At 45.5% G+C, this 22789-nt stretch overlaps 1 protein-coding gene and 1 pseudogene across 2 annotated transcripts in view; one reads left to right on the forward strand and one right to left on the reverse strand.

Moving 5' to 3' along the window:
* Positions 1 to 570: 570 nt before the first annotated feature.
* On the forward strand, positions 571 to 706 carry LOC116911815 (annotated as a pseudogene).
* Positions 707 to 14533: 13827 nt separating this feature from the next.
* The window catches only part of Hsd11b1 (hydroxysteroid 11-beta dehydrogenase 1), a 45253-nt gene continuing 36997 nt past the window's right edge, over positions 14534 to 22789 (reverse strand). For both annotated transcript variants that reach the window (XM_032915437.1, XM_032915436.1), the window contains 2 exons: positions 16509 to 16652; positions 14534 to 15078 (listed from right to left, as the gene is read on the reverse strand). In XM_032915437.1, the coding sequence (XP_032771328.1) occupies positions 14861 to 15078; positions 16509 to 16652 (362 nt within the window). In that variant the 3' untranslated portion in view covers positions 14534 to 14860. The remainder of the gene's footprint in view (positions 15079 to 16508; positions 16653 to 22789) is intronic.

The following is a 22789-nucleotide window of genomic DNA, read 5'->3' on the forward strand; positions in this document are numbered from 1 at the left end:
TCTGAGGTGTAGTAGCTCTCAGGCTTGCTCACCCTGCATGACTGAGTTCTGTCCCCCTTTGACTTCCACCTGTGTCAGTTTGGGGCTACACGGAGTTGCTAGACAGAGGCTCATATGGAATCACTTTTTATACAAGTTTGTGGTGATCTGTGCAAGCCCATGTTTCTCCCAGTTTGTTTACCTTTTGTTGTTTGTTGTTCAAATTGACACAGATGACTCCATTTTGGTTCTTGCGACCTCCATGGCCCTTACGTTTGATTGAGATTTTTCTGTGGAAACATTGCCGTCTTCTGTCCTGTCGTGAGGGTCTGTTGTTCCTCTGTTGCACCTGTCCTGGGTGGTAGAGTGGGTGGGCGAGGTTGTGTGACTGATGGAGTCAGCATCAGATCCTTTTAACCACACTGGATCAACAGAGTTCGGGAAGAGTGCTTTTCTTCCCAGCTCCTGAGTGCTAAGGCAGCGTTATTTTGTCAGAAATTCCACTTTAGCAGATTTTTGTTTTTAAAAAAAGAGAAAACAGATGCAAATATTAAAAAGAAAAAATGCAAAATAGAAACAATTTTGATGCCCACCCCCTGGCAATGGGCAAAGAGACACCTTGGTGGTGGTCTTATACCAGTCAGGGGCAGAGCGGATGTGGTACTTTGTTCATCCTAGCCTGATGCCTGGCTTGGTGGTGAAGCTGTTTTATGCCTGGAACACATAAGATCGAATCAAATTGATTTGAATCAAATCTAGGTAGTGTGGCGTGGGAGGAAGAAGACAGGTAGAGACCTGCATTCCACCATGCTACTCAATGCAGGCAGGGAGAGACGTCCACAGACCTGTCCTTCACCCCACATCTCTGTCAGTCCATAGACACACAGAACCCTACCTACCGCCACACAGCACTGTATGGGGAGGAAGTCAGACAGACAGAGACCTGCAGACCACCATGCCACCCACACACCTGCCCTCCAGTGCAAGGCATAGGTGAAGACACCCGCTTGCTACAGTGCCATGCAGTGGGGACAGAGGATGCCACTCAGGGGCCTACCAGCTGCATGACCAGCCTGCAGCAGAAGCCACCACAGTGTGAGTTATCTGATGGTCAGATGGGAGAGAGCGAGAGGTGGAACTAGAGACTTGAGGGTGGCCAGGCGTAACCTGCTATGAGCGGCCAGCCCTGCTACCTGGGACCATGATGAGGTCCCAGCATGAGCTGCCTCTGAGAGCCATGCCTCCATCTGTGGCTACTCAGCCAGCGTAGCCGGTGTCAGGGGTCTGTGTTGTTACCACTAAAAAGAACATGTACATCTTGATCGGGGCAGCCACTGGGAAATCATGTGGGTATCCAGGAACTGTGCATGACTGTCCTTGTTCCTCACTGGCGATTGTGCTTTGGAGAGTTGGATCCATTTCTCAGGCTATGCACCTTGCCTGGCCAGGAGAGTAGAGCTGACCCTGATGTTGGGGGCACAGGTGAGCCAACTCCGAGGGCAAGAACATGGGAAAGCTAGTCCCACCACTTTTCTGCCATGAAGTGTCATGGATGTGGGGTGATGACCTCCCATGCCTCTTCCGTCACCACCTGTGGCAGTTAGAAGAGCTGGCCCTGCTGGGGTCATGAGAGCAGGAGAGCTGTCCTTACCTCTTACAGGCTACAGTACTTGGGAGAGCAGGCCTCACCTGAATAGCATAATAGAGCTAACCTTGATGATGAGGGAATGGGTGAGCTGGTCTTGAGGATGTGAGGGAGAGCTGGCCCCATCACTCCTCTACCTCCTTAACCCTCAGCAACCGATGCAGCCAGAAGAGCTGACTCCAGGGTCATAAGAGCAGGAGAGCTGTCCTTGCCCCTCACCAGTGACATCACTTGGGAGAGTGGGCCCTGGACTTCGTCTGGGCAACACAGTGGAGCTAGCCCTGATGGCAAAAGCACAGGCAAGCCAACCCTGAGGGTGTGAGCTGGCCCAATGCCTTGCTGGCTTTAGTACTTAGGTGAGTGGACCTTAACTGGGCAAAACAGTGGAGCTGGCCCTGAGGATACAAGGTCAGAAGAACAGGAAGGCAGGGTGACCTAGCAGGAACAGGGCTGGAGAGTTTGTCCTGGTGGTGCGTCTGAGGGAGAACTGGCAGGCTGACCCAGATCCAGGGTTCCAAGTTGGGCCACTCCAAAATCATTATCATCTCCACCACACAGGGCAACAACAGGATAACGGTGAGGAGACCTGGCCAGGATCCACTATTGATGGTGTGATGGAAGCCAGTGATCTCTATCTGGACCAATAGCTCATTGCAACAAACATTTACAAGTGAAGATGTGTGGACAGAGGAATATACTGTGGGACACATGGTGACATGTTACAACTTCTGTGATGAGATGTTTTCTATGATGATGGTGATGATGATGGTGTGTGTGTGTGTGTGTGTGTGTGTGTGTGTGTGTGTGTGTGTGTGTGTGTATGAAGTGCATGGTGTGAAAATCACAAAAGAATCAATAAAAAGATTCCTGTGGTGGAGGAATAACTTTGAACCAAACCAAACCAAACCAAACCAAACCAAACCAAACCAAATCAAACCCAAACCAAACCAAACCAAACCAAACCAAACAACAAAACATTTTTTCTACAGCAATATCAGTTTTTATCAAAGATAACCAAAGAAAAATCAATATGTTTATAAAATAAATCTAGTCTTACCAGGAAACTGTATTTGAGGAGTACTTATTGACTTTTTTTTTTTTAAAATGAATCTGATTGTAGATGTTTCCAAGAGAAACTGAAACCAGATGACAAAAGACTTTGAATAGCCTGGAGGAAAATTCTTGATGAAGCTTCAGCAACTACAGGAAACAGTTGTTTTCATGACCTAAAGGTTTTTTTCTTTTAAGACATTTATTTTATTTATATGAGGTGCTGTCTTCAGACACACTAGGAGAGGGCATCAGATCCCATTACAGATGGTTGGGAGCCACCATGTGGTTGTAGGAATTGAACGCAGGACCTCTGAAAGAGCAGTCAGTGCTCTTAACCACTGAGCCATCTTTCCAGCCATGACCTAAAGTTTTTTTTTTTTTTTTTTTTTTTTTTTTTAAGGTAACAGGGATGATTACCAGTGTTACTTCAGGGCTGTCAGACTTCCATAAATTTTATGTAAACTTTACCTTGTGATTTACCTAGATATTTATGCCAATAACCTAGGTCACGTCTCACTGTAAAGTAATAGTTGCCCACCAAAACTTTTATTTAAAGTAGATCAACACTTAAAATAAAACCTGTTCTGTCAGACATAGAGAACCAGACTCTGTAGTCTGGTCTTACATCACTGTAGGGATAGTCAACTTTTTAGAATATGTTATACTTTGCACTAATCATAGCCAAGTTTATACAGACATTGCTTTCCTGAGACTCATTATCCTCTGCCAACTTCTGTGACTTGCTCAGAAGGCATTTAAAAAAAAAAGTCTCCAAAGTTAAAAGATCAGGTTGTGTGTATATGCAAGGCATGCCTGGGTGGTGCACGGGGGTTTGGGGTGGATGCTGCAGTGGGGTACACACATTACACATTTACTGAGACCCATGGAACATACAACAAGAGGGTGAGTCCAAGTGTGAACTCGGCCTCCGACGGATGTGCTGATGATGCATGAGACTCTTGATAAAAGGGAAGGCTTGGGGTTGGGGCGTATGGGAATGTGGGGTTCTGCTGTGAACCCCAGACTGAGCTAAAGGTAATGCTCATTTACAAAGGCACAGACTTTCTGATGTCCTCATGTCCTTACAGGTCTTACTCAACAGTTACACACTGTGCTCCTTCCTTCCTCTCCTAAGTGCTGGGATTATAGGAAGAAGCACAACCACACCACACTCGAGGCAGTTTTAATACATGGGCTTTGGGGAACATCTTCAAAATGTAGCAGCTGTGCTGGGTTGGGTCTGAGATGGTGGCCTAGAGTAGTCAAGCCGAGGAGAACAGTGGCCCAGAAGCTCTAGGGAAGGGTTGGTGGTTAGGTGAGAATTCAGGGTCCTAAGGAGTAGCCATTTGTGAGAAGCAGGTGGGAAACTGTGAATCACCCCCTCAGGCGCCCTTGGGGTTGGGGCGTATGGGAATGTGGGGTTCTGCCCCATGCACAAGGTCTTTGATGTCTACTTTTTACTCAGAGGAGGGAGCCACAGTTTCCCTACGATGGGCTGAGACCCAGCATGGCCCCCGGGAATGTGCTGACAGCTGGTGTGTGTCGGACATGTTAGGATCCTGAGAGCCGCGTCCTGCTCTGGCTGTCTCTCTCTGTGCCTGTGGTTATTATGAAATAAGTCTCAGCTTGTTATGAGTTCAGTACGAAATGCCCCAAAGGCTCGTGCTGACAGCCTGTCCTCAGCTGCTCATGCCTTTTTGGGAAGTGTTGGAATTTTGAGTAGGTGGGGCCTCGTTGGAGGAAGCAGGTCATTCTGTGTACATGAGACAGGGTCATATGTAGCCCAATCCAAACTTGCTGTATAGCCAAGGATGATCTTGAAAATTTGATCCTCTGGCTTCGATTAGCCAATGTTGAGGTGATGTGTGTGTTCCTGGCCTCTTTCATGTGTGGTTTCACAGTGGGTAAGCAACTTCACTCTAACATGTTTGTCCCATAATGCTCCATGTCACCACAACCCCATATCAAGGGCCAGGTGCTGTGGATATGAACTTCTGAAGCTATGTGTCAGAACAGCCTCTCCCACTCTCATTCCTTCAGCTTCTCGTCCTCTAGCTCCTCTAACTCCTCCAACTCCTCCAACTCCTCCAACTCCTCCAACTCTTCTCTTCCTCCTCCAACTCTTCTCTTCCTCCTCCAGCTCCTCTTCTTTTATTTCTTCTCCTTCTCCTGCTTCCTCCTCCTCCCTTCTTCTTCCTTTTCTCCTCCTTCCTTCCTTCTTCTTCTCCTGCCTCTTCCTCCTCTTCTTCTTCTTCTTCTTCTTCTTCTTCTTCTTCTTCTTCTTCTTCTTCTTCTTCTTCTTCTTCTTCTTCTTCTTCTTCTTCTCCTCCTCCTCCTCCTCCTCCTCCTCCTCCTCTTCTTCCTCTCCCTCCTTCCTTCTTCTTCCTCCTCCCCCTTCTTCCTCTCCCTCCTTCCTTCTTCTTCCTCCTCCCCCTTCTTCCTCTTCCTCCTTCTTCCTCCTCTCCCTCCCTTCCTTCTTCCTCCTCTCCTCCTTCTTCTTCTTCTTCTTCTTCTTCTTCTTCTTCTTCTTCTTCTTCTTCTTCTTCTTCTTCTTCTTCTTCTTCTTCTTCTTCTTCTTCTTCTTCTTCTTCTTCTTCTTCTTCTTCTTTCCTCTTCCTCCTCCTCCTTCCTTCTTCTCTCCTTCTTCCTCTTCCTCCTCCTCCTTCCTTCTTCTCTTCTTCTTCCTCTTCTTCCTCCTCCTCCTTCTTGAGAGAGGTTCTCTAGACCATTATATCTTCAAATTGGCTAAAGATGACACTGAATTTCTGATCCTCCTGCCTCCAGCACCGTGCACCACCACGTCCTGTGTATGTGGTGCTGAGGATCAAAACCATGGCCTCCTGCATGTCAAACAAGCTTCTAGCATCTGAACTATATAACCCAACACCCGAGAAGTCCTCTTCAGTGTCTTCATTCGGTTCCTATCTGCTTCCCAGCCCTTTAGCTATCAGCCTCATCTCTCAGTGTGGGTGTGAGAGCTCCATCAGTACCAGCCCACAAAGGCTCTCGTCACAGGACAGGTGCTCCCTGAAAGGACCTGCCCTTCTTAGTTTGTGTCACCATGCGGACCTGTATTGAGGATGCCAGCTTGCACTTCCTATGTCACACATGAAACCTGGACGTTTGTCACTTAGCTCTCACCTACATTGGTGTAAAAGCTCAGCTTCTATCTGTGGGCTCCTGGAGTAATTTGTTTCCCACTGAAAATGTCAGCGAGCAATGTGGCATCTTACTGTTATTTCAGAGAAAAGGAAGGGTGAGCCTCACATTGGCTGCTTGGCAGAGATGCAGCAGGATGGTCTCGTGGGACACAGTGCTCCCTGCTTACCCACCTCAGAGTCAAGCCTCCCTTTAGCCTTTTCCCTCCTTTACCATACACAGTGCTGATTATACCTGAATTTCTGATCCTCCTGCCTCCACCACCATGCACCACCGGCCATATCTTTTAACAAAAAAGTTTCTCTGCACAAAGGAAGTGTGTTAACTATTAAGAAAATAATAGTTTCACTAAAGGTGTCATTTGCTTCAAATAAGAGGCCTTTGCGCTCTTTGTGGAATCTGAAGAGGAGCTAAGAGGTGAGCAGGTCCTCAGAGCCCTTTCCACAATGCTGGCCCTGGAGTGAGCTTGCTTCCTTCTCATTGGCTCTCATCTCCCAGGATCAGCTGAACAGCTGCAAGCATTGCTGGGTTTTGGTTTTTAAGGCCAGGTTTGGTCTTGAGGCTCTGTGATGATTGGATAAGATCACAGTGCAGTAGATTGGGACGATCACAGTGTAGTAGATTGGGATGATCACAGTGCAGTAGATTGGGACTGGTGAGCACAGGGCAGTCAAGGTTTTGGGTTATTAATTAGCTTTATTCTTTGACAATTTCATGCATATATATAATGCATTTTGATTATGCCCTAACCCCCTCTTATCCCTCTTCCAGCTCTCTGCCAGTCCCTCCCCTCCTAACAGGCCTCCCTCCCGTTTTCATGTCCTTTTATGATTTTTGTGAGCCACTGAGATTAATCAAGGTTGCCCACATGGGCATGGCATGGGTATGGAGCTCTGGATTTGAACATGGTGTACTCAGAAGTAAGCCACACCACTGAAGACAACGACCTGTCCTCCCTTTAGAAACCATCAGCAGCCAACAGTTCCCCTATGACCCATTCAGTACAGTGCCTGAGTTGACGGGCCCAGTCCTGGGCAGGTCCCATGCAGACAGCTGCCACCAAGAGTCAGTGAGGGTAGTAGCCATGTCATGCCCAGAAAATGGTGTTTCACAGTCCCCTTTCCTGTCCTCTGGCTGCTCCATTTGCATTGTGTTCCCTGAGCCTTGGAGGAGGTAGAGGAATCCCATTTGAGGCTGAACATTTATCAATCACTTATTTCTATCACTGACTAGTCTTTGCCTTACACATTACCTGCTCCAGAGAAGCTCTCACTAAGGCCAAGACCAGCACTAATCTATGGCTATAAATACTTAGAAGGAGGGTTGACAACATGTTTATTTAGGAAAACCACAGTAGCAGATTCCTTGCTAGGGCCTATGACCTCCTCAGCCATGGGCTTTGGACCAGCATGAATTCTTCCTGTGGACCAGCCTTCCAATCCAATCAGAAAATGGTTGGTTACCTCCATAACAGCTCTGCCACAACTGTAACAGTGGGCACACCTTGCCTGGCAGGTCAGTGTGGTAACTCACAGGGTCCATAGCTGGACGGGCTCATTGATGGTTTTCCCTCCACTGCTCTGTACACAACACCTTCTGGCACTACGGAAACTAGACAGCCAGGAGGAAGTTTCTAGACCAGTTGTGGCTTGATTTTTCTATGCCCATTACCCAAGAGCATGGTCTCTTCAGTGATAGAATATGGTTCCTTCCGATATAGTTCTGGTGGCTGCATAGGCAATGGGGATAGGCTATGTTGTTTGGGGTGGGGGGCTTTGGGGTTTCCCTGAATAATAACTCACAGGGAGGTATCCTAGACCTGTGCGGAAGGTTCCAGATCTTCAGAAGTGACAGTCATTCGGTGCTTCCTACTGAGAAGTCGAGCATTTGGAAATAGGCTTGCAACACTGATCTTCCCGGACCAGGGTATTCTGCTATGAGGAAAAGCATGCTGATAAAGATGGTGGAGTTTTATGGCAAGCTCTGGGGTGTGGATGATTCCATTCTCAGACCTACTTTTTGAGCCCTTCCTTCTACATTCTGGGGAAAAGCCTCATTAAGAAAGGGATTTCTTCTGTCAGGTGTGGGGCAGCACATCTGTTAGGGCTCAAAAGACAAAGGTGAAAGGATGGTGGGTTAGAGGTGACATATATAACAAGACTCTGCTCCAAATAAACCACAAAACAAACAACAAAATAAAGCAAGGGGTTGAAGAGACGGGCAGAGTTTCTCAGGGGTTAAGGTAGTTGTTACCATCTATCTAGCATCTATCTATCTATCTATCTATCTATCTATCTATCTATCTATCTATCTATCTACTGTTGCTGTCTTCAGACACACTAGAAGAAGGCATGGGATCCCATTACAGATGGTTGTGAGCTACCATGTTGTTGCTGGGAATTGAACTCAGGACCTCTGGAAGAGCAGTCAGTGTTCTTAAGCTCTGAGCCATCTCTCCAGCCCCACGTTTTACTCTTGAAGAGGATCTGCATTAGATTCCCAGCACCTGTAGCAGCTTATAACCATCTGTAACTCCAATTCCAGGGGATCTGATGCCCTTTTCTGACCTCTGCCAGCACCATGCATGCATGTGGTACACATACATACATACATACATACACACATACATACAAGTGTTGGGGTTTTGTCTTTTATAGTCTATTGTAATCCTAAATGCAGCCCCTGAGACCTGGAGTCTGTGCATAGCCTCTGGGACTCTGCCCCCAAGTTAATTCTGATTGTTGACTAAAGATGCCAACAGCCAATAGCTAGGCATAGGTGGGATTGAGTTTTCACGTGCTTAGAGAGAGGAACCATGGGGAAAGGAGAGGAAGAAGGAGCTGTCATGGAAGAAGAACATGCAGGAGGGAGGGGGGGAGGGAGGGAGGGAGAGAGAGAGAGAGAGAGAGAGAGAGAGAGAGAGAGAGAGAGAGAGAGCGCTGTCATGGGGTAGGACTACAGAGAACGTGGCCCTGTGGACTGGCCAATTGGAACTAAGAGCAGCCCAGATGAAACAAAGTAAATGGTAAGTAATAAGTTGATGTTATGGATAGGGAAATGGATTCTAACAGCATGGATAGTGGCCAGCTGCCCAGCTTAGTGCTGCTGTCTTAGGGTTTGACTGCTATGAACAGACACCATGACCTAGGCAACTCTTGTAAGGACAACATTTAATTGGGGCTGGCTTACAGGTTCAGAGGTTCAGTCCATTATCATCAAGGCAGGAACATAGCAGCATCCAGGCAGGCATGGTGCAGGAGCTGAGGATTCTACATCTTCAACGGAAGGCTTCTAGCAGAATCCTGGCTTCCAGGTAGCTATGATAAGGGTATTAAAGCCCACACCTACAGTGACACACTTATTCCAATAAGACCACACCTATTCCCACAAGGCCACACCTTTAAATAGTGACATTGCCTGGGCCAAGCATATACAAACCATCACAGCTGCCTAAAGCATATTTAAAAATATAAAGGCAGTGTGTCTTTCATCCAGGAACATAAATGGTTAAAAGTGGGGAAGAAACCCTGGGCCAGGATTTTTAATATTTTACTTCTACATACATGTAGGCAAAATACTCATATACATAAAGTAAATAATAAAACGTTTTGGGGAACTGAAGAGGACTTATGGGTTTTGCAGAGGATCTGGGTTCGATTCCCAGCACACACAGAATGGCTCAGAAACATGGTTTCCAGCATGCACACACAATGGCTCACAACCATTTGTTACTTTGGCTTCAGGGAATCCAATACCTTTTTCTGGCCTCCCAGTGCACTACATGTACATGGTACATGGTACATGTACACGCAGGCAAAATACCCATGCACATAAATAAGTATACCTAGAAAGTGCTTTTAAAAGGAAAGAGTTTTCATCTATCTCCAAGCAGATTTTCTCTCAGCTAAGTCCTGTCTCCATCATTCAGAAAAGGAATCTTTTCTCCTCGCTGAGAAGGGGAATCCTCATCTCTCCATGAGTATTGATGCAACAGTGTCAATTCTGTTATTGGGGTGAGCAACCCCTTTCTGATGGGAGTTGGAGCTCACACTACAGGTGTGGATTCCTCATGTCTGGTTCTGTAAACTTGTCAAAAGCCTGTGGCTGAGGAGGTCACGGGTCCTAGTCGGGAACTGACAGCTGCTGTTCTACCAAGTGGGTATGATGCACCTATTGAATTGCCTTCTAAATAACCATGTTTCTCCTCACGGATCTGTGTTGTTGCCACTTGGTTACTGCAGAGACTCGTAACTGGTCAAAATGCTGACACCAGAGTCAGTGTCACTGCTCTGGCATGCAGAGAATATCACTGAAGAGAGGGGAGAAAGAGACAGAGTATAACCTGGAATGTTGTAAAATGTTGTCTTTCAGTGGTGACATGGCCATGGTACTCTTGAATTCTTAGCAGCTGCCATTTCCTACCAGACACATGCCTGAGACTGGGCCTGACAGCATCCAGCCATGGAGGGAAGAAGGGTTTATGAGGCTCTGCCATTCCTTAAGGCTGATAAAAGAGGGAGAAACATTTTTTAAAGTGGGACAGTTGAAGTGGGATAACCAGTAAGATTCACATGCTCCTATAAATAACCTCTTCCCCACAGTTCTGTAGGCAGCTCTGATGAAACTCACTGGTTCATAACAGAGAGAGAGAGAGAGAGAGAGAGAGAGAGAGAGAGAGAGAATATATTAAATCATAAAGGGGCAGTTAGAAAGAAGGAGACCAGGAGGTGAATATGATTGAAATATATTACACACACATGAGACCATAGTGTCCTGTTGTGGGCGGTTTGTGCTTGTGGATTGGTACATGATCTAGTCAGGGCCCAGACTTCACATTGGTCCACTTCTTCATACACAGGTGCAGTTGGAGCCTTCCTGCTGACTTGCACAGACAGGGCCATATGCAACCTCTCATCTCCCTGCCATTGGGTCTGGCAGGCTTTTTGGTTCCTCCCCCCCCACTTCCACCTCTTTATCCCCCTCCTCCTCTTCCTCTTCTTTTAAATTTGGCACAAGTTCTTAATGTGTAGCTCAAGATGATTTCCAACTTGCCATCCTCACATTTCTGCACCCTGGGAGTTCAGATGGCAGCCACATCTGACTTTTTTTTTTTATCTTTATTAACTTGGGTATTTCTTATTTACATTTCGATTATTATTCCCCTTCCTGGTTTCCAGGCCAACATCCCCTAAACTCTCCCCCTCCCCTTCTATATGGGCTTTCCCTCCCCATCCTCCCCTCATTACCACCCTACCCCCAACAATCACGTTCACTGAGGGTTCAGTCTTGGCAGGACCAAGGGCTTCCCCTTCCACTGGTGCTCTTACTAGGCTATTCATTACTACCTATGAGGTTGGTGCCCAGGGTCAGTCCATGTATAGTCTTTGGGTAGTGGCTTAGTCCCTGGAAGCTCTGGTTGGATGGCATTGTTGTTCATATGGGGTCTCGAGCTCCTTCAAGCTCTTCCAGACCTTTCTCTGATTCCTTCAATGGGGGTCCCGTTCTCAGTTCAGTGGTTTGCTGCTGGCATTTGCATATATATTTGCTGTATTCTGGCTGTGTCTCTCAGGAGAGATCTACATCCAGTGCCTGTTGGCCTGCACTTCTTTGCTTCATCCATCTTATCTAGTTTGGTGGCTGTATATGTATGGGCCACATGTGGGGCAGGCTCTGAATGGGTGTTCCTTCTGCCTTTGTTCTAAACTTTGCCTCCCTATACCCTGCCAAGGGTTTTCTTGTTCCCCTTTTAAAGAAGGAGTGAAGCATTCGCATTTTAGTCATCCTTGAGTTTCATGTGTTCTGTGCATCTAGGGTAATTCAAGCATTTGGGCTAATATACACTTATCAATGAATGCATACCATGTGTGTTTTTCTGTGATTGGGTTACCTCACTCAGGATGATATTTTCCAGTTCCAACCATTTGCCTATGAGTTTCATAAAGTCATTGTTTTTGATAGCTGAGTAATATTCCATTGTGTAGATGTACCACATTTTCTGTATCCATTCCTCTGTTGAAGGGCATCTGGGTTCTTTCCAGCTTCTGGCTATTATGAATAAGGCTGCTATGAACATAGTGGAGCATGTGTCTTTGTTATATGTTGGGGCACCTTTTGGGTATATGCCCAAGAGAGGTATAGCTGGATCCTCAGGTAGTTCAATGTCCAATTTTCTGGGGAACCTCCAGACTGATTTCCAGAATGGTTGTACCAGTTTGCAGTCCCACCAGCAATGGAGGAGTGTTCCTCTTTCTCCACATCCTCATCAACATTTGCTGTCACCTGAGTTTTTGATCTTAGCCATTCTCACTGGTGTGAGGTGAAATCTCAGGGTTGTTTTGATTTGCATTTCCCTTATGACTAAAGATGTTGAACATTTCTTTAGGTGTTTCTCAGCCATATGGCATTCTTCAGCTGTGAATTCTCTGTTTAGCTCTGAACCCCATTTTTTTTTTTTTTTTTTTTTTTGGAGCTGGGGACCTAACCCAGGGCCTTGCACTTGCTAGGGCAAGCACTCTACCACTGAGCTAAATCCCAACCCCTTTCAACCTCATTTTTAGTAGGGTTATTTGTCTCCCTGCAGTCTAACTTCTTGAGTTCTTTGTATATTTTGGATATAAGCCCTCTATCAGTTGTCGGATTGGTAAAGACCTTTTCCCAATCTGTTGGTTGCTGGTTTGTCCTAACAACAGTGTCCTTTGCCCTACAGAATCTTTGCAGTTTTATGAGATCCCATTTGTCGACTCTTGATCTTAGAGCATAAGCCATTGGTGTTTGTTCAGGAAATTTTCTCCAGTGCCCATGTGTTGAGATGCTTCCCCCACTTTTTCTTCTATTAGTTTGAGTGTGTCTGGTTTGATGTGGAGGTCCTTGATCCACTTGGACTTAAGCTTTGTACAGGGTGATAAGCATGGATCGATCTCATTCTTCTACATGCTGACCTCCAGTTGAACAGCACCATTTGCTGAAAATGCTATCTTTTTTTCCATTGGATGGTTTTGGCTCCTTTGTCAAAATCAAGTGACCATAGGTGTGTGGGTTCATTTCTGGGTCTTCAATTCTATTCCACTGGTCTATCTGTCTGTCTCTGTACCAATACCATGCAGTTTTAATCACTATTGCTCTGTAATACTGCTTGAGTTCAGGGATAGTGATTCCCCCAGAAGTCCTTTTATTGTTGAGGATAGTTTTAGCTATCCTGGGGTTTTTGTTATTCTAGATGAATTTGCAAATTGTTGTGTCTAACTCTCTGAAGAATCAGATTGGTATTTTGATGGGGATTGCATTGAGTCTGTAGGTCACTTTTGGTAAAATGGCTATTTTTACTTTTGATATGCTCTGAAATATTATTCTGCTTAGGCATTGGGATTTTGAGGTGGGAAAATGGAATTCCCTCCAAGCTTCCAGATTCCAGCATCCTTTACCAGGGAAGTCCCATGTTTGGGAAAGCTGAATTTTTGCTGAGTGCATAAGCCTTCTCACTTCCCTAGCACTTTAAATCATTCACCACTTAGTGTACAGGGAGGCTGACCAGAATGTCTCTTCCACAAATGGGAAGCACTGTCCAGGGGTAACAGGGAGAGGAAGGAGGGAAGTCATGTGTTTGTTCCCCCAGCTCTCTCTGAGGACCTGAGTAGGCGACTGCTTCCTCCAGGGACTGTCATAGATCCGGTCATGTGGTATACTCCTGTCTTTCTGTCCCTGAGGCACACTTCTGTCCTCTTGTTTCTACAGGCCTCTGTGTGGAAGGAGCTGGAGTTGACTGCAGACACTGCACAGTTGTTGGACTTCCACACTTCTGGCTTATGCTTTTGTAAGCTACACTCCCTTAAAACTGTTAAATCTTAAAACACACACACACACACACACACACACACACACACACACACACACACACACACACATCATAGTTCCTGGTTGCCCTGAAACTTGTTCTGTAGACCAGGCTATCCTTGAATTCAGAGCTCTATCTGCTTCTGCCTTCCAAGTGCTGGGATTAGAGGAGTGTGCCAACACTACCTGGTCTGAGAACAACTTCTGAGTTTCCCTCTTTCTCTTATGATTTTGGAGTATTAGGATAAGGTTGTGATGCTTGTAATGTAAAAGTGGTAAGCACTTTTACCCAATGAGCCAACCCCATGGCCCAGTGGCCCTTTTTGTTAAATGCCACAGATATTATCCATCAAGAGATGTCATCTCTTACCTGTTATGGCCTGACCACTCAGGACTTTGTGGAATGGTATATGGCTGGGGTTTGTTTCCCACTGCACTGTAGTCACATGATGCTCAGCAATTATTTGGTGAATTTTTGTGAAATGAGTTACAAGATCTGAGCTATAGTTCCTCCTCTTCATACTTCAGACGCTCACTCGAGCATACCCATGCTATGCACAGGTGCCGGAGCTGTTAGGTTATGCAGCATAGAGCAGGCTAAGTCTGCGATTTGTATTCCCATGAGTTCCAGCTTCCTGAGTTGCCTCAGTGGTTCATGCCCAAACAAGCAACGTGTGGATGTGTGAGGAACAACTGAGGTACAGAGACAGTAAAGGCAGGGAGCTTGCCAAAAGAAGGATGATGCCATTTCTCTAACTCATTAAAAGTCCAGTCCACAACAGAGGAAATGAATGTGGGGAATTTTCATTTGTTTAGATTATGGTTTTAAAGGAAGCATGTTGAATAAACTCAATTCACAGTTACTAGTTTTGAATTTATAGAGTTGATATTACCTTTATTTTATTTAATGTTACATTAGGCATCATTGTTTCATTCTATATGAGGTAAAATTGATACAACTGTGTGCTTAAATCCATAGTTACAATCAAGTTCACAACTGCAGGCTACAAAGTGGTTTGTGACATTTATTACAATTACATTTTTACTGTGCAAGTGTTGCAAGAATTTCTCATGGTGAGGTGTACCCCAAAATTTGTGTATCTCTGGAAAGGGGCTCATAGAAATTTGTGGGTAGGGCTCACAGAAATATCAGGCAGGACTGTTCCAAGACCCTTCACCAGGCCTCAGGAGTTCCTAGTTGCTTACAAATAGGTCCCTGTTATATGACCGTAATGAAAGAAATTCCATGATCCTCCTTCCTGGATTCCCAAGCAGAAGTGGAGTCCAAGACGATTTGTCATAGTATACCTCATCTTTGCGCAGAACTGTGCCTTTGATGATCTCCAGGGCGCATTCCTCCTTGGGAGCAGCTTGACTCAAGATTATCCCAGAGGTTTCTTTCAAAGCTGTTTCTGCAGGCCACAGGAAAGAGTGAGTTAATCCAGAGTTAGTAGAAACTCACAGACCTTCACATGTCGGGCACTGTGTGCTCATGTCTTGAGTCCCACAGTCCCTCTGAAGACCCTTGGACAACTGGATACGTCCAGTGTTGACAAAAGAATCCTGGCTGGCAGAGGTCTGCCTCCCTGGATGGGGATCTGTGGGGCAGTGGAGGTGACAGCCTAGGGGTCCAAATGTTTTCTGAGTGTTTTGGTTGGGGTGACACATTAACATAGGGGTACAGAATGAGGACTAAATAGCTGATGTGAAGTGTGAATGGCAAACAAGAACATGTTTTGACAATGACCCATTGCTTTAAGGAAGGCAAAAGAGAACCAGGCTTTGGGTCCCTCTCAGCCCTGACCACTGTCATAGAGAAGGTGTTGCCGGGAATTATGCTGTCTCTTCCTGTGGGTCACATCCTTCAGATGCAACCCCACTTCATCTCCATGTCACTTGACTTCCAGTTTGTTCTATAATCTCTTTGAACTCAATATATAGTTGAGAATGACTCTGAACTTCTGATCCTTCTGTATCTACTTCCCGAGTGCTGGGATTACAGGTGTGATCTGTCTTACATAGTTTATGTGGTGCTAGGAATTGAACCCAGGGCCACATGAGTACTAGATGAGCAGTCTACCTGCTGGGGCAGGGCCCCAGATCCTCAGCTACTCCTTGAACAAAAGTTTTTCACAGTCCTAGATGCATGTTTTAGATAAATATGTAAATGTTGTACTCACTGTCCCCTCTCACCCTTCACCTTTCACCCCTCACCTTTCATGAATCATTTCATATATAACCTTGTGTAATGCCAGAAATGGGCACCATAGATGCAGCACAATGTCACTGGATGTTTTTGTTTGTTGCTTGTTTGTTTTGTTTACCAGCATCCCCTGGATAGTGTCCAAGAGTACACTCAGTACTAATTTCTTATTTATTTAATTAGTCTATGAAGGCTCTTTTCTTGCTTCTCATGGCCTTGATTCTTTGAAGAGTACTAATCACTGTTTCTAAGGAATGCAATTCAGTTAGATGTACACCCTTCCCAGTGAACTCATGAAATCAACTTCTTGTCACTGTTGAGTGCAGTAAGAAAAGGACGCAGGTGTTGGGTATCATTTGTAGAACAGCAGTGGTCAGGGGTAGTTCATGTGGGCATAAGGAGCTCAGAGTTCAATATACCCTGAGAATGGGAAGAACAGAAAGGAGGATCAAGGTTGGCTAGACTCCACCAGTGACAGAAGTGCCTCATTGAGTGACTGGGACTGATGATTCCAGCTTTGGTCTCTAATGCCTTTCCACTGAGAAGGAAGGTACCCTCAGGGAGACATGACCCTCCTTTTTCATGTGGTAAGGCTGACAGACCAACTTAGGGCCACTTATTCTAGGGTCTTTTCCTTACCTGTGTCTATGAAGCCGAGGACACAGAGAGTGATGGACACGTTGACCTTGGTCATCAAGTGTTCTTTTCTAATGGTGGAAAAGAACCCATCCAGAGCAAACTTGCTTGCAGAGTAGGGAGCAATCAGAGGCTGGGTCATTTTCCCTAAATGATAGATTAAAGAAGTCTGTTAGTAAGGATCTACTTTGGCCTTAGACAGAGCGGAGCAATCCTGAGGGGCCTCTTTACCCACTGAGACTCCAGTTTCTCACGATTCTCCAAATTATCCTATGGAATTACATCTCTGAATGGATAGAAATTGAGTATTTGGAAGTGTGGTAGTTTGAATGTGAACTCACCATTTACATACTTTGTCCCAGTTGCTAAAATGCTTGGAAGGATTCGGAAGTGTGGCCTTATTGGAGTCACATGGGGTGGGTTTTCAAAATCCCAGGCCAGTCCCATTCTTCCCACCTCCTAATTCCTATTCCCTGCCTGCTTGTTTGAGGACCAGGGTGTAAAGCTCCCAGCTAATTCTTTGGTGCCATGCTTGCTTGCTCCCACACAGATGATAGTGGGCTGACATCTGAAGCTAGAAGCAAGCTCCCAGTTAAGTGCTTCCTTTAAGAAGAATTTTGCTGGCCGTGGTGTCTCTTAACAGCAATAGAATGGTAACTTTCAACACCTGACAGTTGTGCTCACACCTTACCATAGACAGACCGTGTGAGAGAAGAAGCCTAGCACTGCTACAGCTCCATTGTTTTTATGCAGGACCATTACAGGAACGGACAGTTTGGACCAATGGGACAAGGGAAATTGTCGGTGTGTCTCAGAGAGTTCCCTTCTGGGGTTCCTGGAGGGTGACAATCCTCTTTCTTTCCCCATGGGCACTTTGTGCATTTATATGGGGCTAGAATTGCTACAGCTAGCTCCTTGTTCTGGGGTGGAAACACAGAGAGGCAAGCGGGGCCAAGAGGACCATGGGGGTACAGCCTGAAATGGGTCAGCTGCAAAGCCTGCCGCACACCAGAGCTTCAATTTTGTCAATAATTTTCCTAAATGTTTAAGAAAAAAAACCCATAGATCCAGAGTATTCACAGGAATAGTATACACTTAAAATATGGGCTTTACTAACCTTGCTGATCCTGGCCCACAGCTCCCTGCTCCCAAACACCGTGGGAGAGAGAGCTCACCACCCAGACAAGTGGGCACTCCTGAGACTGCAGAGCGGGAGAGACTACCAATACTGCCCATGCCACATCGCTGGCCCTAGAGGAAACTATATAGGGCCTCTAGGAACAGGAAGATAGGGACATTCAAGCAGCAGGTCCCCTGCGTCCAGACACCACCTGAACCTGAAGTGACCCAGTCAACAGCTCCCTGCACCCAAATCCCATGGGAGGGAGAGATAAAGCTTCAGAGGGGCAGACACGCCTGGGAAGCCAGAGGAGACTACATTTCTGACTCCAGAGGAAAACACCTAACGCCATCTGGGACCCCGGTGCACGGGGGTGGGGGGGCCGGGAAAAGGCGGCGCAGGCCCTCCTGGTTGCCGCCCTCACGGAGAGTTCAAAAGCAGCCCACCAGGAGCAACTTCAGCTGCGGGACCAGAGGTAAGACCAACTTTTCTGCTCCAAGTGACCTGCCTGGTGGACTCAGGACACGTGCCCACAGGAACAGCTGAAGATGTGTAGACAGGAAAGACTACACGCCTGAAAGCAGAACACTCTGTTCCCATAACTGGCTGAAAGAAAACAGGAAAACAGGTCTACAGCACTCCTGACACACAGGCCTATAGGACGGTCTAGCCACTGTCAGAAATAGCAGAACAAGGTAACACCAGAGACAACCTGATGGCAGGAGGCAAGCGCAGGAACCCAAGCAACAGAAACCAAGACTGCATGGCATCATCAGAGCCCAGTTCTCCCACCAAAGCAAACACTGAATACCCAAACACACCAGAAAAGCAAGATCTAGATTTAAAATCACATTTGATGATGATGATGGAGGACTTTAAGAAAGACCTAAAGAACTCCCTTAGAGAAACGCAGGAAAACATAAATAAACAAGTAGAAGCCTACAGAGAGGAATCACAAAAATCCCTGAAAGAATTCCAGGAAAACACAGTCAAACAGGTGAAGGAATTAAAAATGGAAATAGAAGCAATAAAGAAAGCACAAAGGGAAACAACCCTGGATATAGAAAACCAAAGGAAGAGACAAGGAGCCGCAGATACAAGCATCACCAACAGAATACAAGAGATAGAAGAAAGAATCTCAGGAGCAGAAGATTCCATAGAAATCATCAACACAACTGTCAAAGATAATGTAAAACGGAAAAGCTACTGGTCCAAAACATAGAGAAATCCAGGACTCAATGAGAAGATCAAACCTAAGGATAATAGGTATAGAAGAGAGTGAAGACTCCCAGCTCAAAGGACCAGTAAATATCTTCAACAAAATCATAGAAGAAAACTTCCCTAACCTAAAGAAAGAGATGCCCATAAACATAAAGAAGCCTACAGAACTCCAAATAGATTGGACCAGAAAAGAAACACCTCCGTCACATAATAGTCAAAACACCAAATGCACAAAGAAAGAATATTAAAAGCAGTAAGGGAAAAAGGTCAAGTAACATATAAAGGCAGACCTATCAGAATCACACCAGACTTCTCACCAGAGACTATGAAAGCCAGAAGATCCTGGACAGATGTCATACAGACCCTAAAAGAACACAAATGCCAGCCCAGGTTACTGTATCCAGCAAAACTCTCGATTAACATAGATGGAGAAACCAAGATATTCCACGACAAAGCCAAATTTACACAATATCTTTCTACAAATCCACTCCTACAAAGGATAATAAATGGTAAAGCTCAACATAAGGAGGCAAGCTGCATAAGGATACATAAGGATGCTACATAAGCTACATAAGGATGAAGCAAAGAAGTGCAGGCCGACAGGAACCGGATGTACATCTCTCCTGAGAGACACAGCCAGAATACAGCAAATACATAGGTGAATGCCATCATTAAACCACTGAACTGAGAATGGGGCCCCCGTTGAAGGAATCTTAGAAAGGACTGAAAGAGCTTGAAGGGGCTCGAGACCCCATATGTACAACAATGCCAACCAACCAGAGCTTCCAGGGACTAAGCCACTACCCAAAGACTATACATGGACTGACCCTGGGCTCTGACCTCATAGGTAGTAATGAATAGCCTAGTAAGAGCACCAGTGGAAGGGGAAGCCCTGGGTCCTGCCAAGACTGAACCCTCAGTGAACGTGATTGTTGGGGGTAGGGTGGTAATGGGGGGAGGATGGGGAGGGGAACACCCATATAGAAGGGGAGTGGGAGGGGTTAGGAGGATGTTGGCCTGGGAACCGGAAAGTGAATAACAATCAAAATGTAAATAAGAAATACCCAAGTTAATAAAGATGAAAAAAAAAATATGGGCTTTAGAGAAGGTGGTCTGGTTATAAATTCTAAGTATGGTATTGGTTGGCTACAATTTGTGGATAATTATTGAGCTGAAATAGCCACGTAATACATGTAGCAGAGACTCTGACTCATCCAGAGAATGCTGTTGTTGTCAACAGAATTAGTATTCAAATCTCCAAGAAATGTATGAGCTATTCAAAAAGTCATGTTGGGACAAATAGCTAATTACTTAGGGGAACAAAAAAAATGCCACTCTAAGAAATGAATTCAAACTACAATGTGGGAAGTAAGATGTCCAATAAGAGAAGGGTGAGTGAATTCTCATCTCAGGAGAGAATTCAGGAGAACAGGCACACTCAATGAAAGAAGGATAGGAGGACAGATGTAAAACTTGAAACATAGCCAGGTGCCGGGAACACCCACCTTGCCCCTTTTGCAAGCAGGACTTTCCAGGAAACCCCCTCTTCTAGCCTTAGAAGGCTGTCCAGCCACAGGCAGTGTGCATAGCAGCTTGAACACATGCCACGCCTTTTTTTTTTCAAGAAATTGAAATAAATAACAAAAGGATTCCAATTACTGCCACTTGGTTTTGAGTGAAAAGGTTACATAAGGCTAGGGCTGAGAGATCCACTTCCAGGCAGGAAAAGGGTAAGTCAGCAGAGGCTGCTGCACTTGCAGAAGGCAGCAGACAGCGGTGTGGAGCAGAGCACCACAGAAGCTGAGCTTAAGCAGGCGCTAACTTTCCTTAAAGCTTGTCGTATGTCCTGTTTTAAAGTTCAAAGGCTGAATAATTGCTCAGGGTTGAAAGGTCAGTGGAAAAAACCAAGATTCAGATCTGTTTTTAGTGGCCCACACTCTTATGCTCAGATTACCTCTCCTCGACAGTTGCCTCTATTTTTCTTTTATTATTATCATTGTCATTGCTGGGCTTCTCCTCTTTGTACTCACATTGCCCAGGAATCATGTGTCAAATCTGACTCGTCCCATAGTGTTGGTAAATGCCTCTTTGATCTGATGTTTAAGCCCTAGGTAGGCAAACGTTATGACTACAGTACTATTTTTACTTTCAGTCTGACAGACGAAGGTGTCCGCAGACAGGCTTGGGACTCCTAGCCCTTTAGATCTGCTTCCCAGGGCGCTGTAACAAATCAGTCAGCCCAGGCATGATGACATCACAGCCCAGTCCAGTGGTTCTCAACCTAATGGCTCCTAATGCAGCGAACCCCAGCCATGAAACTATTTCTTTGCGACTTCATAACTGTAATTTTGCTACTGTTATGAATCGTAATGTAAATGTCTTATGTGCAGGATATCTGATAAGCAGTCTGAAATACACTGCTAGGGAACTTCCCACCCACCACCCTTACCAGTGTGACTGATAGCACACAGACATGCCCAGAGGCTCATCTCCCAGGTAATTCTAGATTCTATCAAGACAACAACTAACATTTACCATCACATGTGGTATAAGGTGCTTTTAAACGTTAATATATATTATATATTATATAATATATAATATATTATATATTATTTATATATTATATATTATTTATATATCATATATATGTATGTGTGTATATATATACAGAATTATTAAGCAGGGGCCAAACCAGGGCAGCTGGAGCACAGGGAAAAAGAAGCAAGGTGAGCAACGTCACAGCCTCTCCCTACCCTTGGGAAGTTAGAAGCACCTGGGAAGCCAACGTTATTATTTCTGCACTTAGAAAGGTAAAAAGCCTCACTTTAAGGTCAGCTTAATTACAGAGAGGAAACCCTTGATTTTCAGAGCTTCAGTTTTTTTCCCCCCCAGAGATTCTTGATTTAGGAATTGCTGTTAATGATTGTGAGCCAGAGTCCCATAAAAGGAGAAAATCTGGGGCAGATTACAAAGCAGGAAAAAGAAGACAACCTCCTGGCCCCCAGCACATTCTAGCACAACCTCGGGCATTCAATTAAAGTCTGTCTCCTGTCCTAGGAACTATTCTTAAACATTTTCCCACATGACACACCACATAAACCACATATGGTGGCATACATGTGACCCCAGCACTCTGGAACGAGATCAGGAGGACAGGGTTTCAAGGTGCTCCTCAGCGACACAGCACACTCAAGGCTTCTCTGGGTCACACAGGACCTCTTTCAAAAGAGAATGAAAGGAACTGGGTTTTCAAAGGAGTTTGCCCTTCCAAGCTTTTGGAAACATTGCAATATGTTACTAGATGCAAATGTGGAATTTCTGTCACACAAACTGATTAGCATTGTGTGGGAAAGTCTTTTGCTAAAGTTAAGCTGCACATCTTGACATTTTAACTAGCCAAGTGAGAGCATTCCTGAGACAGGAAGCAGGGAGAAAAGGGTTGAGTCATGTCAGAGTCACCAAGTCACTCACATGTTCTGGGAAGGACAGGTTCCCACAGAACAGGGTCGGGTGGGCAGGAGAGGAAAGTGTCACCTTGTTCTCAATGTCATCCCATAGGAGCTACTAGTCCAAGTGCCAGTCAAACACCTGCCAGGATCAGAACCTCATTAACAGAGGTAATTTGTAAAGAGATTGCCCTGATATGCTTGGAGCAGTTGTAACAGCGAGGGGCTGAGAAGCCCATAAGCGTTAGGCTCAAGGTCAATTTCTAGTTAACACAGAAGCAGGGCATATATGCCGATGATAGAGCTTCAGTGACTATATTTTCTAAAGCAAAATACGGGACAAGGAGTCTGACATGTCCGAACGCAAATGTGATTGAAAAATGGGACAGAATGTGCGATTAGAACTATCCCCAAAGCACTGGATTCCAGCCAGTGCAGAGTAGCCAGAGCTGGGGAGCTGGCAGTCAGGCTGTGTACTCAGACTTGTTATCGGAACA

Source organism: Rattus rattus, chromosome 10 (assembly GCF_011064425.1).
Source record: "Rattus rattus isolate New Zealand chromosome 10, Rrattus_CSIRO_v1, whole genome shotgun sequence".
Taxonomy (NCBI): Eukaryota; Metazoa; Chordata; class Mammalia; order Rodentia; family Muridae; genus Rattus; species Rattus rattus.